Source organism: Chelonia mydas, chromosome 9, assembly GCF_015237465.2.
Source record: "Chelonia mydas isolate rCheMyd1 chromosome 9, rCheMyd1.pri.v2, whole genome shotgun sequence".
In the NCBI taxonomy this organism is placed as follows: domain Eukaryota; kingdom Metazoa; phylum Chordata; order Testudines; family Cheloniidae; genus Chelonia; species Chelonia mydas.
Window position 1 is genome coordinate 71,980,775 of NC_057855.1, and position 16,268 is coordinate 71,997,042.

Below are 16,268 nucleotides of genomic sequence, written 5' to 3' on the forward strand. Positions count from 1 at the left end.
ACAAATCAAAAAGGGAATTTAAATGGGAAAATTGCAAATCTAAAATCTTAATTTTTTTACACGATTATGACTTCATTTTATGTCATTTATGAATTTTACAAGCCTGTTACTGTTCATATATTTTATTTTTTCTATTAAAAATAACTGTAGTTCCACTACAGGCTGCAGTCCAGCCTGCTTCTGCAGTCGTTATATTTATAGTATCAGAAGAATATTACTTCTAAAATAACGCCATATTTCCTAAGTTCAGCTTGTTTTCACATTTTGTACATTTTTCACAATTCATAAACCAGATTATAATGCACTGAATTAGAGAGATAATTTACAGATTTGGAAATCTGATGAAAGAATTAAAACATGTCTGAAGATCTCAACTATTTATCTATCTGCAATACCTACTGGTACTTTATATATCTTATCTTTCTCTTCTCTTTACAGAGCTGTACCATCAATTCTCAAAAAAGACTTCTGGAGTATTAAATCCTTTTGAAGGACGATATATTTCTGTCTTACTAAAGGACAGCGTCTTGCTTTGGCTCAGAAAATGTAGCTACAAAGCTTGACATAGTTACTTTTAGTTATGATTTAGGTTAATGGCACTAAAGTCATCAGCTCTTCCAATTTTCAGGGACATCCTTGCTTTCACCTCAGTATCCCTTTTGCATCCCTTGTGAGGTGCTATTCCACACAAGAAATGTGAAGCACTAACATAACATCCATAACTAACTTACATCCACAATAATTGTATTAGAAGTATATATGAACGGCTTACCAATTTTTGACATAATCACCTTAACTTTAATTCCTTATCTCTAATATTTTATAGTATTGGTTATCATTTTATATGTCAAGAGTTTTAGAAGACCCATGCTGCTGGATTTGCCTTTTTATTTTTATTTATTTTCAGTTCCAATGTAGCTGTAATTACTCTTCCAAATGTTAATCTATTAATGAGCTCCTAAAGGATTTAATGGCATTTCATTGCTGACAAGCAGGTTTTGGACATTTGTCTGAATACTGGATATTTTATTCATACATTTGTCTTGATATTTCATATTTAATTGATGTGCTCCTTCTGTACTCTACATGGCTCTATAATGGCAAGCGAGCTTGGAACTTAACAGACTTTGCTAATGAAAATGGGGGCAGAGAAAAATGTGGTGGGCTGTTGTTGGTTTTAAGTTCCAGATAAGTATTTGCCACTAATCTGAGAATAAACTTGGAGCTGCTGAATTTATTGGAAGAACCATAATTCGTATACCCTTGAAGAATAACTTTTTTTACTTATTTATGCACTACTCCCAATTAGGTTTCTACAGTATTATACTTGCCTTCCTCAAGGCCAGCTTCACCATCATTCAGACTCTCAAAACAGTTAAGAAGAAATTCACCCCAAACCTCCAGTCACCATGTAAATGGGCTTTGTGTGTCAAACCACACAGAGGGTGAAGTTGCAGAACTCGTATGCAGGACACAGGACAGCTCAGAAGCTCACTTTGTGGCTGCTATAACAGCATCAGGACTAAAAGAGGGGCAACAAATCCTGCAACCACTTCCCCATCCTCAAATGTCTCTTCAGAAGTGGTATATGCAATGCAGATATATGAAGGGGCAGGGGTGGAGAGTCAGCTTGGATGCCTGCTCCATAGTTATCCACCTCTTGTACAGATCTGGCAGTTTTTCTACTTTGAAGGCCTCCCATTGCCTTTACATTCCTGGCTCAATTTCACCCAGAATTAATAGGAAATATACAAACACTACTGTTACCAAATAATGTGTTATCATTTGATAACAGCTAATATCAGGATTCATATTTCTTTTCCAGTTGGACCTTAATTTAGCATTATGATTATTTTAGTTTCTATGAAAAGTGTTTAATACTTGTTCTAAAGTTTATGGTCCTAAACTAAGGCAATATAGCTGGAGGTAAAACACAACGTGCATTTCCACTTTTACACAGATAATAATTCTGGCTCAGTCTAAACCAGAAATCATGCTAGATCAATGTACAGCTGGACTACACACCAATCCTTTAGAGAGATGATACCTCAGGAGAAACCTCTGGACTTGTGTTCCTTGGGTAAGGAAGGCTCAAAACTTGGAAGACCTTGATCTGGGTGAGGGGAATAGGCAAAGAGATAGGCAGACTCAGTATCTCCCCTGGTCTCCAGAGCTAGAGCTGTGAGGAGTGCAATTTATACAAGAACTGGGGATCACATTTTAAATAAGGAAAAGGATGACTGAGATGTGGCTGGATGCCTGCCAAAGAGTCAGCTGGATCCTACTATCTTCTGCTCGGACTCTTATCTGAAATGAACTCACATACAATATACTTATTCCATGTACAGGGCAGTAATATTTTTAATTGTGTGCACCAAACATTTCAGTAGTAGTCAACTAGTATTTATTTTCCTACTGAATTTAAGAAATCACAAAAAAACCTCTTCTGTGTTTACTAATTTTTAATACCAGATGTTCACTTGCTAATTCCACCGCCTTGTGACTATTGCCTATCAATTCATTAATTGCCAGCTGCTCAGCCAAACAAACAAACAAACAAACAAACAAAAAATCACAGCTAATCAGACGGTATTGGTAAACAGCCAAACAAGAGCTTCCCACTTTGGAGTTTCTTAAATTAGTAATCAGAGGGAAAAAACTATGGCACCTTTCACCCATATATTACAAAGTTGCCATTACATTTGTTTATCAGTATTGTCAATGTGCAAAGGTGAAAAACTGACTAATAATGCACTGGCTGTTGTACAGGTGAATCATCATACATATCCTTGGTCCTTTGAATTCTGCCATGTCCAGTGCTATAACTGAATGAAGAAAGGACACACCCAGGCCTAATGATGTCATAGCTATATTATAGTTATGTAATAACTATATTAGCTAGTAACTACAAATGCTAATGGCTGAGCCAATGCTAAAAGGATCTGAGCCACAACTAAAGGCTATGTGTTTGGTCTAACAATATTACAATGCTAACTCTGGGGAAAAAAGCAATTGTGTTTGCAACTTATAATGTCTTTTCCACCTTCAGAATCAACGCAAACATTCAGGAGTTCCCCTTTATGTTGGAAACATGCAGTTCCCAATGTTAATAAACAATACATACTTGACGTCTGAGGAAAAGGCGTATAAGAGATAAAATTGTAGTTTAAATGAAACAAGGCTAAATAAGATTATAGACATCTGAGTATGTCCAAACATTGCAGTACCTGCATGGCAATGGATAAAAAGATATATGACTGCACATCCTCTGCTTTCTGCAATGGACTCAGCTGTTCAAATTAGCCATGAAGAAAGTTATCTCAAATTACTTTCTCTGTTGTATGATCTTTCCCTGACATTCCAGCAATCATTTAATCTACAAGTTGGCAACAATGAATTAATTCTATAAGATGAAAAAGTATAAAAATACATGTGATCAAAAGTTATAATTTTTATAAATTTAGATTTAAAAAGTTGAACTTTATTCTGAAAGTGTTTCAAAATGTTGGGCTGGCATAGAGAGGAAAAAGTAAACATGTATTAATCCTTACAATATATCTATGTTCTTGTATTTTTGGCAACTGGTTTTGAGAATTCAGAGGTTGGGAGATTTTTTTTTCTCTCTGTCAGATAAATACAGGTATAAGAGTTATACAGCACACAGAAAACAGCACTGCTCAGTCATAATTGCACAACCCATCTTTTTTCTAATTTAGGGAATTTCAAATTTATGTCATACATCCTTTACAACTGCTTTGGGTTAAATTTTCCACGCCAGGTGTCTGCCTCAGGATGAATGAGCAAATGAGTTAGTTTTGGGGGGTGGGAGAGAATTTCAGCTAAAATAGTTCAGCCATTTCTGAGAATGAGATTAGGGAAAATATTATGTTTGCCCGTGTTAAAAAATTCTTACAACAGTTTTCCTGAGAAGTAATAGTGTCTCTGTGTGTGTTGCCACAGAGGCAGAAGGATCTATAATCACTAGACCACACCCCCTTCCAGTACTGGTGTTGAACACAATAGTCTTGAGTCTCCACAATCCTCCTCCATCAGCAAACAGGGAGGGTGGGTTAAAGGAGTCGGGGGGCGGGGGGGCGGGAAGGAGTGGGAGGGGAAAGGAACAGGAGCAGGGGAAGAAAGGGACAGGAGTAGGAAGGATGGCAGCAGGAGAGGGGAGGCTGGATGGGGCAGAAGGAGATAGGGAGAGGTTAGGGGCAGAGCAGAATGGTCTTTAATCACTACAGCACACTCCCCTACAGAAACTGGAATTGAACCAATTACTCCTGAGTCTAAACAGTCTTTTGCTGTCTTGTAAACAGCAGTGAAACCCACTGCTTTTTGTGTCTCCACCCTGCTTCAGTGGCAAGTCCCCATATAAGACACCAGGCTTCTACTGCCACCAGTTACTATGTTGGCTCAAACAACAGAGGACTGTGCTGAGGATCTAAAGATCCCAGCCCTATTGATGTGGGGTCAGTATGATTCTAGATAATGGTATTTTTGTTTTGTCAATATTTAAGTTTTTAAAAACATAGGAAATTACATTAAAACCCCTATATGAAAAGAACATTACGAAGGTTGTAAAGTAAAGCAATCAAAAGCTAGGAAATACCAGAATGAAGACTTTCCAAGCAATCTTCATTCTGCCACTTTGTGTATATGCATTATGATACAGTCTTTAATTACGTGATCATAGTACTCGTCTGGCCATAAAAGCCACTAAGCAATTTCTGGATAAGCAGGCTCCTAGTTTACCTAGTGAGGTAGGAGGAAAAACAGTTCCTGTGATGATATTTATACAGATTTAGGACCAGATCCCCTCCCCCTGTTCTGGCTTCTTTGTGCTGCATAAGCAAAGGAGCCAGAATCTGGCTGCAGCGGCCCGCTGAGAATTGTCACTCGACTGGTTTAAATCCAATGGAGCTAGATCCCCCATCCCACACCCAAACATCCACCCTAGTGTAAAGTATATGTCTGGGATCTGCGGGCCACAATTCCGCTCTGCCAAAGTCGCAGTTTGAGTATGTGCTCTGGAGACCATAGCCAGCTGGAATAAGTTAGGGTCCAAGGTTGCTCTAACTTACAGCAGGGACAGCAGTGGAGTAGCCGAAGCTTGAGAAATAGGGAGCTATAACTGGCTCCCTGATAGGCTTCTTCCCAGTTCTCTTGTGCTCAGTGGATCTTGGTGCAGAAAAGAACTGGATCCTTACAGTTAATTTTTGCACACTATCTGAGCTTGGGTTGTATAAATTGGGGGGCTGAAGGCCTACTCTGGTTTGGTGACACCACTGGAGCATCCAGACCTCATTGCTGGCTATAGGTAAAGGGCACCCTGCAACCCTGCAGGCCTGATTCCACCCATGGGAATGACTAGGATGAAGACCCTGGTCTGGGTAAAAGGTTCAAAATCAGTTATCAGTAAGGGTCGGAAATCTTTAACACAGACCTTGAGTTGTATGCTCACTGTGTTGTGACATTGAATGAGTGGCACTTGGCATCCATTTATATACTGTGAAGGCTCAGCTTCTTTGCACCCAATATTGTTGTAATGGACATGAAAAGATCCAGCCATATTTTGAGCATTCTATTTAATATGTATTCTCAGCATAAACCTTAACAACTCCTTTATGTGTACTATATGCTGTGAATGCATATTAATAGTCATATGTATTTGCATATTATGGATCCATTGTATAATAAAAATCTTGCTGAAAAGTACTGATAGTTTTGGTGTAGAACTGCTCCATAAAATTCAGAAGAAAAAAAAGTTTTAGTTTATGTAGAAAGGACCTATTCAATCGTATGGTCTAGAGATCTGAAAATAATGTCAATGAATAGAATTTCTTTTAAGTTACAGACACACCAAAAAAGCATACTACCTTCATTTATTTTCTACTCTTGTAACTTAACTGAACAGATAATTCTGAAATTTTTTAGCCAAGTTTCAGTTGGAGCAAGTTTTTACAGCTGAGCTGTAAATCCCTGAAAGTAGGGATTTATAATGGAAGACACTGACAAACCCTTAACTATAGCAGCGTTAGCAGGTGCCACTGTAATCACATTAGATTATATTATAGATGGCAAAGAAGGCTTTCTGAATCTGGCCATTGTGACTGCCTAATTTATAGTGTTCCTGTCAAGAAGAAATCAAATTTCATAGTTATGACATTTCTTTCTGGAGCACTAAATGTTAACTTTGCTGATCATGCATATTTTGGTAGGACAGCTTATTTCTAAATGGCAAATATAATATAAAATGCATGATGACTTCATTCAAATCCTTTTTAAAGCAGCCCATTCACACACTAATAGGAAATGGGCTAAATGGTATTTTAGATGTCTAATTATGGAATTAGGTAAACAGTATATTCAATTCAGTTTTAAATTTTAAGTAGCCATATCACATCATTATTAGGATATATCTAAAAACATGGTCAGTTTTATGCATTCGTATTACATGGATTTAACGAGTATCAAGGTGGTGTGATATAACAACAGAATAATAAATAATGACAAAAACAATACTTTGCTTCTATATAGTTAATTTAATCTGAGAATCCCATTGCACTTTACAGCCATTCAGTACCAGACTGTGGTGCACGAAGAAAGGACAGAACACAGGGAGTCTTCCATCTTCCCTTGAAACTTACACAAGGGACAGCCACAGTCATAGTCATTGTGCAGTCAGAAAAACAAAGGGGAGGAAGGCATCACTAAATACCCCCAAACAGACTGACATAGCAAAGGATGCATGCTGTATCCTGTGAAAGGCTACGGCAGTGGCCACTCATTGCATATCCCCTACGTCAGACAGGAGTAATTCTGGCTAGAATGCCTCCAGCACCTACTGCTGCTGCAGAGGTATTACACCACCCACCCCACTGGTGGTAAGGGAAGCTGTGTGCCAAAATAGTAGCATTTAACACCTACTTTGTGCAAGTGAAAATGACTACACAAGGGGCAAAGCAACAGAGAATAAGACCTAATAATCCTAACATTTAAAATAATATTTTAACACATGCACACAAAAACCCAGAGACAAAAAATGGGAATATAATGACCCCATAACAGAGTTACAATTTCTAAACTTTGTTTTTATTTTTTAAAATTGCTAGAGAAACACACATGCTCAAATATTAAAACTGACAAAAAGCCCTTTTTATTTTTTTGCAAAAATAAAAAGGTGATAGAAGCCGTTTTTCTGAAAGTTTACAAAAAAAACTTCCACATTGTAGCTACCTGCTCTTCCATATAACCCGTCAATCTTGATCCTTGACACTCCCATTTCTAATCTCTTTCCTCTGAGAATGTATGCCTATCTCTTAACATATTTTTAATCCATGACCGGACTTGCTCTTTCAAGATGGTTACCAAATTTTCCTAATAGCCTACTTGCAAGAGTCTTTATAAAAAGTCTTTTGAAAGTCTAAGTACATTTTATCCATCATTTAAAGAAGCAGGAGTCCTATCTCATATTACAGTCATTAAAGTCCTTTTAATGATTTTCTGAACTTTTTCTCAGATACTGAAGTAAGGCTCACTGCACTAGAATTCCTGTGATTACCTGCAGCACTTTCCTTTAAGTACAAAATGAAAGTATGTTTTTACGCTATATTTTAAAATAGCTTTTGTGTCATTATTAGGTGCAACACTAGCTACCCTCCCAACCTCTGGTCCATGTTAGTATCTGTTTTTAATAATATTACATACTTGCATCAGTAGCAGAGCTGCTTTTTCTTTATTTTCTTAGTGATGTTATCAATATTTATTTATACTGCAATAGCACCTAGAAACTCCTGCCAGGAACCTGGACCCAGTGTGCTAGCTGCTGTACAAACACATAGCTGCTCACTTATGTTCCCAAGGAATCAGTATAATGCCACTGGGAGTGTGTTTTTATCCATAAATCATTGTTTTCTAAATCAAATATTGCACTCTTACCTTAATAACAGAGGCCCCTGCTCTGGAAAGAGGACTATGCATCTGGGCTGCAGCAGCCATGTTAGCTATAGTATTGAGGTGGTTCATCTGATTCATTGCCATTGCAACTGAAGCAGGAGGTAGGCTGACTGGGAGGAGAGGATGGGGCATCATCATAAATGGCAGATCTATCCCTAAAAGAGATGGTGGGCATGATGGTTAGTCAGTCTCTCATTTCATAATCCAACACTTTGGTTCAAGAGCATAGCTATCATACTACAGAAAGAGTAATTAGTCTAGGCTGTCATTATTATGAGTTTGAAATTTATATAACTAATACAACATTGCCATTTAAAATAATTAAAAAGTCAGAGAGAATGCCTCATGCTAATAGTATTTGCATTCCATAAGAGGACTGCATATGTACTGCATTAATCAAAGACAAATCTAGCTGTAAACAAACAGGCAATACTAACAAAACAGGTATGCCACAATCTGCAAGCTCTTTGACCCCTTTAATCAGCAATGTAAAAATTCATGGGACATGCAGAAATTCTTACAATTATATTAAAACAGATCAAGGGGTAAGTTAGTTAATATAGTCTATTCTGTCATCAGTGTATACACTTAACCCCCGTTAACATTATTGAGTATTACACATATGCAGCAATTTGATACCAGATTTTGAGGTGTTATTGAGTACGATTATACCAGTAAGGACTGAATACAAGACGGTAGCTAAGTCTGTGAATTGAGATGTGCAGTGTTCCAGTTTAAAATAAAAAATATTTCCACATAAGGCATGGGACCTAATTCTCATTTACACTGAAGCTATTTCACACTGCTATGGCAGTATAAAGGGGCCTGGAAAAGGAGTGAATTACATGTACATCCACGTTAAAGCTCTTTGACACTGCCAGAGTGGTGTAAAGTAGTCCTGGTGTAAATGAGAATCATATTCCAATACCATATGTTCCTTAACATGTATATATACTGCATCACTTGTCTTACAATAGACCACATAGTTTTCAATAATGATCACAACACTTAGGTGGCACAAATAGACTAAACTACTGAGAAATCTTTTTAACTGCTCTGACTTTGAGTAACACCTAATTCTTAAGACTTCTCAGGAGAGACTTCATGATCCCATTTATCTATGAGCATTACCTGATTTTCTCAACACAAACAGGACCAAATTCTGCCACTATACAGAGTCAAAATGGCTCAATAATTTCTGCAAAGGGAATTTAGGCAGATTAGAAATGATCATCACTAACCTCTGGCAAAATATGAAAATAACATAATTGTATAGCCTGTCACAATTGTAAACTATGTGCCTATTTATCATAGATATTTCTCTGAGTTTATTACCATGGTTCTACCTTAATCATTACCATATTACAGGGTAAATCATTGTTTTCCTATATTATATTCCTACAGTAAGAGTGCCATGAGCTGATCTTCCTTACATAATTTCTTTCATACAAAACACAATTTCTTGGTCCAACAAACACCAGAAACACCCACAGAAACCACCACCTGCCCACAAAGGGCAGAATCATCTGAAAACTTAACACCCTTACTACCCCGGACAGCCATCAGCCAAACACTATTATATCCATTCATTGTGGCGTGTTATGCTTCACATTACTTTGTTTATGAGATGGTCCATGTCATTGTTAATCAAGATAGTAACAAGACAGAGTCCATGGACATTTCCATTTACTTCTAACCATACTGACAATCCCCTTCAGTGCTTATATACATAAGCTTTTGTTCCCTTGTATATCTCCCGTAGCAGCCTAATAATCTTTCCTCACACTCCATAGAGTTCCAAAACTCCCAGACACCATCTGTCCACTTTGAGTTGTATGTCTACGTAAAGTCCAATTGACATGCAAACTAAATGCAAACTACAAACAGAATATAACAGCACATCGCCAGTTTTAAGACACAATCCATCAAGCATTTCTGAGGACTATAAAGGAAATACATCTTACACTAGCAAATCATCAGACATAATGTCTGATATTCAATAAACCTTTTAATAGCCTTTAGACAACTACTTAAAATAAAAAATACTGAAAAATATCTTGAAAGATTACCAAAACAGGGAAGAACACAATAGCCTCATATGTAAAACATGTGCAGACTCTGAATTATGTAAGTGCATATTCCCCAGATAAGGAACATAAAATTAAAGAATCATCTACACTACATAAGAGTCCTGCAGTCAGCTCCACTTAATCGGATGACAGACCCTAACTGTGCATGAAAGGGGACAAGCACCTACAGTAAGAAACATTTAAATGGTCTCAGCTTCTCCACCAAATTCAGTGACACTACATAGATAGAAATCAAAGTATTTGGTCTTAAAAATACGGTATTTCTGTTGAATAAGAACTTACCGTTCACAGTTCATACACTTGTGAAAAGTAAGTCCTTGAAATCAATTTGTAAAACTCTCAGAACAAAGATATATACATGAACAATGAGGATTTTTCAAACATTAGCATTGTTTCCATTCCTTCATCCCACTGTTATCTTTTATCCAATTATCATGTCCCACCTGTTCCTTTAACACTGATTCTATTTTAATTTTGGCCTGGACAATAAATTCTTCTATACACTACAAAAACTTTGGGGCGAAATGTTTTGCTGGAGTAACTCCATCGACCTCAGTAAAGTTTTGGAAGTAGAGAACTTGACCCTTTTAGACTCCAAGATTTGGAGAGGATTTTTACAGTACCTAATCCAGGCAACGGGAGAGATCTTAGAAAAAAAGCAAAATTCACCACCAGCATTTGGGTACACATTTACCAAAATGAATGCTATTTACCTTTATATAAATGCCTTTATATAGAAAACTTTCTACTGTTTGTGATGCAGAACTCTTAACAGAGGTAATTAAGTTTCAGGAAAACTTTTATTGATTTGAAAACAATGAAACTAGGATATATAAAAAGTATATTGATTGTATGAAATAATACAAGCTTTATTTTTTTTTTGAGAAGTTGGAGTTAGCAATAAAAGGAAGCCATTCAATTCATTAGTAAAACTATTATGACAGTGTGTCTAAACAGTGAATTAATCTTGAAGTGGTATTTATAGCTTGGTCGTTTATTTCACAGTCTGATATACCTACATTAATGTTAAATTGAGTCATTAGCTGCACTGTGACACAGTATAAATGCAAAAGACTTAGTTAGGCAGGCCTAACATCAAACCTCACTAACTGGGGCGTGTAAATGGTAAGTATGGGAGTGGTGCAATCACTCATAGCATCGTGTTGGGTGGAGGGAGAAGGAACTCAGGCACCTACTGATTACTCCTTCCCCTCTGAGGGGTAGCATGTGATGGTTCTAACACTCTTACCTGTCCCAGCCATGCCTACTATTGCTGGATGACTTGAAGAGGCAGGGAGAGGAAGGAGTTGTTTCTACCCACTGCTAGCTCGCTGCCATTTTGGCTTTGTGCTAGTCCCGCTCATTCCCACCTTTATATGACATGCTGGATCTCGTAGGATGCTGTGGACTGTGCTTATTGCCAAAATTATATTTGGTCTCTGGAAGAGATTTTTCCCATTTGGCAAAATTGGCAAATGACTGTGTGGGTTTTTTCACCTTCCAAACAGCACTCTGGAGCTCTGTTTTAGGGATTTACATTAGATCTGTCGCAAGCTTGATTATAGCCTGGGCGCTGCCCTCAGATCTATCATCCTCAGGTTTGTAGAAACCAGGGCTATTCTGTAATGGAATGGTTCCTCATTGGTTAATAGTTTAATCGAGTTGCAGCCTCCAGCTTTACCGTGTGTGTGTGTGTGTGTGTGTGTGTACGCACACGCTAAATTCTTCCAGCTATCACATGCTATTTATTAGTTACCAACTTCTTGTATAGCTTTCCTTCTTTACAGACAAACAGTATAAGACTGAAGGTGTCTGTATCTTAGAGTGTCTTCTTACTGTTTATAAGGACAGTAAACGTACTGTTGGTGAGCAGGTGATTTTGCTGGAGAGGACTGAGGGGATGTGCACTCCCAAGGCTGGATTGTCCTGATAGTGTGGCATGACCAACACCATGCTGTGATCCTGTTGTAATAGGAGACTGAAGTTTCTCTTTATCCCAGGAGGATTCACTCCCACCTGCAAAACAGTATACAAAGATATTGTAAATACCATATTCTTCCCTTGAAGAGATTTTGCTAGCTTTACTGCAAATTTTTTAATTATCCTAAATTACTCAATTTTTTGTTTTGGAATATTTTATAGTTTATTGATTACTCAGCACCAAAAAGGCACATAAGTGCTGTACCTGAAATAAATGAATAATTTAATAATCGTAAACCAGGCCAAATAACCTAACTAGAACACTGTGTACTCCTTCTGGAAACAGAGAAAGCTAGATGCTTAAGGATAAAATGACACAAGCAGAAAGGACTCACAACTAATTGTGATAACAACTAAATAGGGACTCTTCTTTTGTAATCCACACACAGGACCTCACCATTGACAATACCCAGTGGGAGTTTTTTTCAAGGAGTTGCTAAATAATAAAATAATAAAAATTAATAATACCAGCTAGCACTAATATAACAATAGATGGGGAAACATGTGCAGAGAATTTAAATGATTTGCCTAGGGCCACCGAACGGGTCAATTTTAGCATCAGGATTAGAATTTAGAAGCTCCTAGATTCTAGTCCTGTGCTCAGAGCACCAGACCAGACTCCTCTTCAATGCTAAATTCTGAATATAATTGAGAGATTCAAAGACCAAACTTGTAGATAGTCAGCTTTGAGGCATTTATATGTAACATTCAGGTGTACATTTTGTTCACAGTAATTGATGTCTAAGAGAAAAAGCAAAGTATGTCAGATTAAACAATGTCATACTAAGCTGTTTGTTCTTCTGGAGAGATCTTATTTTGGTTTCATGGCAATTCCTATGTGAGACAGTTATGCACGTGAAAAATCACATGCTCCTCTTATTAAATCACAGTAAGGTAGAATGGGGTAAGAATTTTGCAATGAGTCTGGTCCACAAAATAAAGCCTTTAAACAACTATTTGTAAAAGTTGAACATTTCAGGAACACGAAGAGGCCAGAAGGTTAACCTAGGTACATTCCTTTTCCTTTCATCATGGATGTTTTAGATTAGATTAAAGAATGATAAGAAACTGTGTATCTGTAGTATTGATATTGTCTAGAATTTATTAACTAGAATTGCAATTAGAATCAGTAATACACTGTTGTGGTGCAATGCACAGAGGTGGCAGGCAAAAAAAAATGTATTTTAATTGAAGATGAAAGTAACCACATAGAAACATTCAACATTCTTTATGGTAACACTCAGCTAATAAACATGATTAATACTACCAAATGTAAAAGACTGAAAGATCAATGATTGCGCAAAATGGGAATCACTCCATCATTTTAATACCATGTCCAAGCCATGAATTACCTTACCATTACAGATTTGTAATTTGTAAAATGATGAGCAACACATTGACAAAGAAAGATACATTTATACAGCACTAAATTATACCATATGATATAATATAATGTGGCATAATTACAGCAGTGCTCAGTAGCACTGCCACTGTTAAGGTTGTATCAGCATTTCCATTATAAATTGAATATGCTGCATACTGGCGGTTTCAAATCACATTGAACTAAAACTTCAGTTATTCACATGGAACTATTCTCAAATATAGGCGTTAACATTTGATAAAATATTCCTTGAGTTAAACAAGTGAGGAAAAATGATTTTCTAAGAACACTTTTTAAGAACTGATTTGCTAAATGATTTCTACCATTTTTCAGATGTTTTTTTCAATATTTTAGCTTAATGTTTAATATATTTTTTAAAAAGCATTATTGTTCAAAGTACAGTTTGTATGTACTTAAGTGACCTAAACTTTCACTAGCACTTAAATATTTAAAAGTAGATTTTCAAAATGATGTAAAGAATTTATACACATAGATGTTTGTGAGGTGTTAATTTATCAAGTAGAAATATCTCAACAGTCCTTGGACCACAAACTTTTATTTTACAAAGCAGAAGGTCCAATCCTGCAAATGTTTACAGACAAGCTTGACGTGACACATGATTAACCCGACTATAACTATCTATGTGCATTAAGTGTTTGTTTTTCAGAACCCCAGACATTTTCATGTCTTTTTCCTTGTGAAGTCAGAGCCATGGACTTCAATGGAGCTCTGCCCATTTTAACTGACTGAAGATCTGGCCCACTGCCTTCAAAATGTAAACTGATTGCTCAGGAAGTTTGTCACAGTGATTTTTCAAAATGGAGGGGAAAAAACCACAGTCCTTGCCTGAAAGCACACCCGTACCAGCTGTGCTCTCTTCCCTCCTGGCCTACCAGTGTCCAGAACTCCAAATTCAATTACTAACTCCTAAAAGTTTCTCCTTCCTTCAATACTTCACCATGGGCCCAAGTTCTAATACAAATTCCGCCCCTCTGACACATTCCACTCAGATATCTGCTCTTGTATTCAAGTTTCCTCCACCCACACCCACTTCTCCCTTGAGAAAAAAAGTCCGGCTCACAGGGAAGTCTAATGAAACAATCAAAGTTGAATGCTAAGTGAAATTTAATCATAGGGTCTGAAATTTACATAGATATCACTACACCCCACTGTGGTAAAGACAGACAGAAAGTTTCCATAATTAAGTTACATGGTGAGTAATTCATTGAAAGAGAAAACTATTCTGAATAATAACACCTAGCTCTTACATAGCATTTTTCATCAGTAGCTGGCAAAACACTTTGCAAACAAGGTAAGTATCATTATCCTCATTTTACAGATGGTGACACTGAAGCACTGAGAACTGAAGTGACTTGCCAAGGTTATCTGCAGGCCAGTGGCATAGCTGGAACTAGAACTCAGGTCTCCTGAGGTTTAGGTAGTGCTCTGTTGTCCAGAAAACCTTTTCCCTGACACTATATGCACTATATTGCAGAACTTGTTAATAGAATTGTCACTGAGCAGTTAAGGACATGAATCTTAAAAGATGGCTTATATCCTTGCCTGAAAATAATTCTCTCTTTCTTCATGTGCTTGATACAATATGAAAAATTTAAGTGTAAATTTAATAATAGGCAAAAGCCTAAAGACCCAGTATAAATCCATTCCAACCTCTACTTTCTATACAATCGTTCTTAGGAGCTAATTGTATAAAGACAGCAATTAAGTAATTTCGACTTCAATAAGAAAGCAAATGGCTCATTTTATAAGTTAAATATGCTTAGTTCAAAGGATCCAAAACTAACTCATATTCTTCTAATTTCAGACACGTCTTCAAAATTCCACAGAAATATTTGTGCACGCATACACACACATTCACACCAAATGCTAAAAGCATAATGTAATGTACAATTATTGTCTGTATAAGAATAGAATTGTGAGCCCATCACATCAACAGTATACATATTCTCAAATTGTTGATTATTACCATAATTAGAGGTCAGTACCTACAGCAACTAAATCAGTTGTAAAATTTGAAAATCAGATCCAAATACAATTTTTCATTAGATTTTTGTTAACTGTTCCCATTTTTTGTGCAGGGAGAATAGGCATCATCAATATGGCAAATGTAACTGTCCCTTATAATACAAAACAAACACATGATATCAAATCCTGCCTTGGGATACAATAGTTTATAGGGGCATAACTGAAAGCAAAATTAGGCCTGTGGTCTTCATCACGCGCAAGTGCAATATATGATAAAAGGCAAATCAGTCCCTCTCATACATGGAGGAGTAGGTATATTTAAACAGGCTGGATAAATCTGTCTTTTGCTCAATCCAAAAAGTGTAGCCTTTGGAAAAACACAACATATTTTCTGTCATAATTAAGCTGTCGAAGACCCTCATTCTTTACTAAATAGCGGATGTGGAGTGTAAATTAAGACAATGATCCATGCCTGGATGCATGCCAAATAATGTCTCTACGATAGATGCTGAACAGAAGAGAAGAAAAAAAAAAAAAAGAAAGAAAGAGAGACAAGAAAACCAACAGGCAGTATCATTTAGGGAAATGAAGCAAAAGTCTCTTACAATAAAACAGTGATGTGAGCTGGCTTACAGGTTATATACAAAGGAACGTAATTTATTATTCATTTTTAGGGAGAAAAGATTTCATATTTACGTATAAAAGTTAAGAAAAAATTAAACAGATTCTTAAGTGTCATAAAATTATTATTAGGTCCTTTTAAAGTATATTTATTTGTCAAAATGCAAAGAAATGCGTTTCTGAACATTACTAATGAGCAAAGAGCTTCACATTTAAAACTGTCACCCCTGTACATACAATCCTCTCCCCCT

At 36.7% G+C, this 16,268-nt stretch overlaps 1 protein-coding gene across 4 annotated transcripts in view; it reads right to left on the reverse strand.

The window, feature by feature from the left end:
• Window positions 1–16,268, reverse strand: part of DACH2 (dachshund family transcription factor 2) — a 474,848-nt gene that overhangs the window by 74,519 nt on the left and 384,061 nt on the right. For all 4 annotated transcript variants that reach the window (XM_037909073.2, XM_037909074.2, XM_037909071.2 and 1 more), the window contains 2 exons: window positions 11,910–12,065; window positions 7,942–8,114 (listed from right to left, as the gene is read on the reverse strand). In XM_037909073.2, the coding sequence (XP_037765001.1) occupies window positions 7,942–8,114; window positions 11,910–12,065 (329 nt within the window). The remainder of the gene's footprint in view (window positions 1–7,941; window positions 8,115–11,909; window positions 12,066–16,268) is intronic.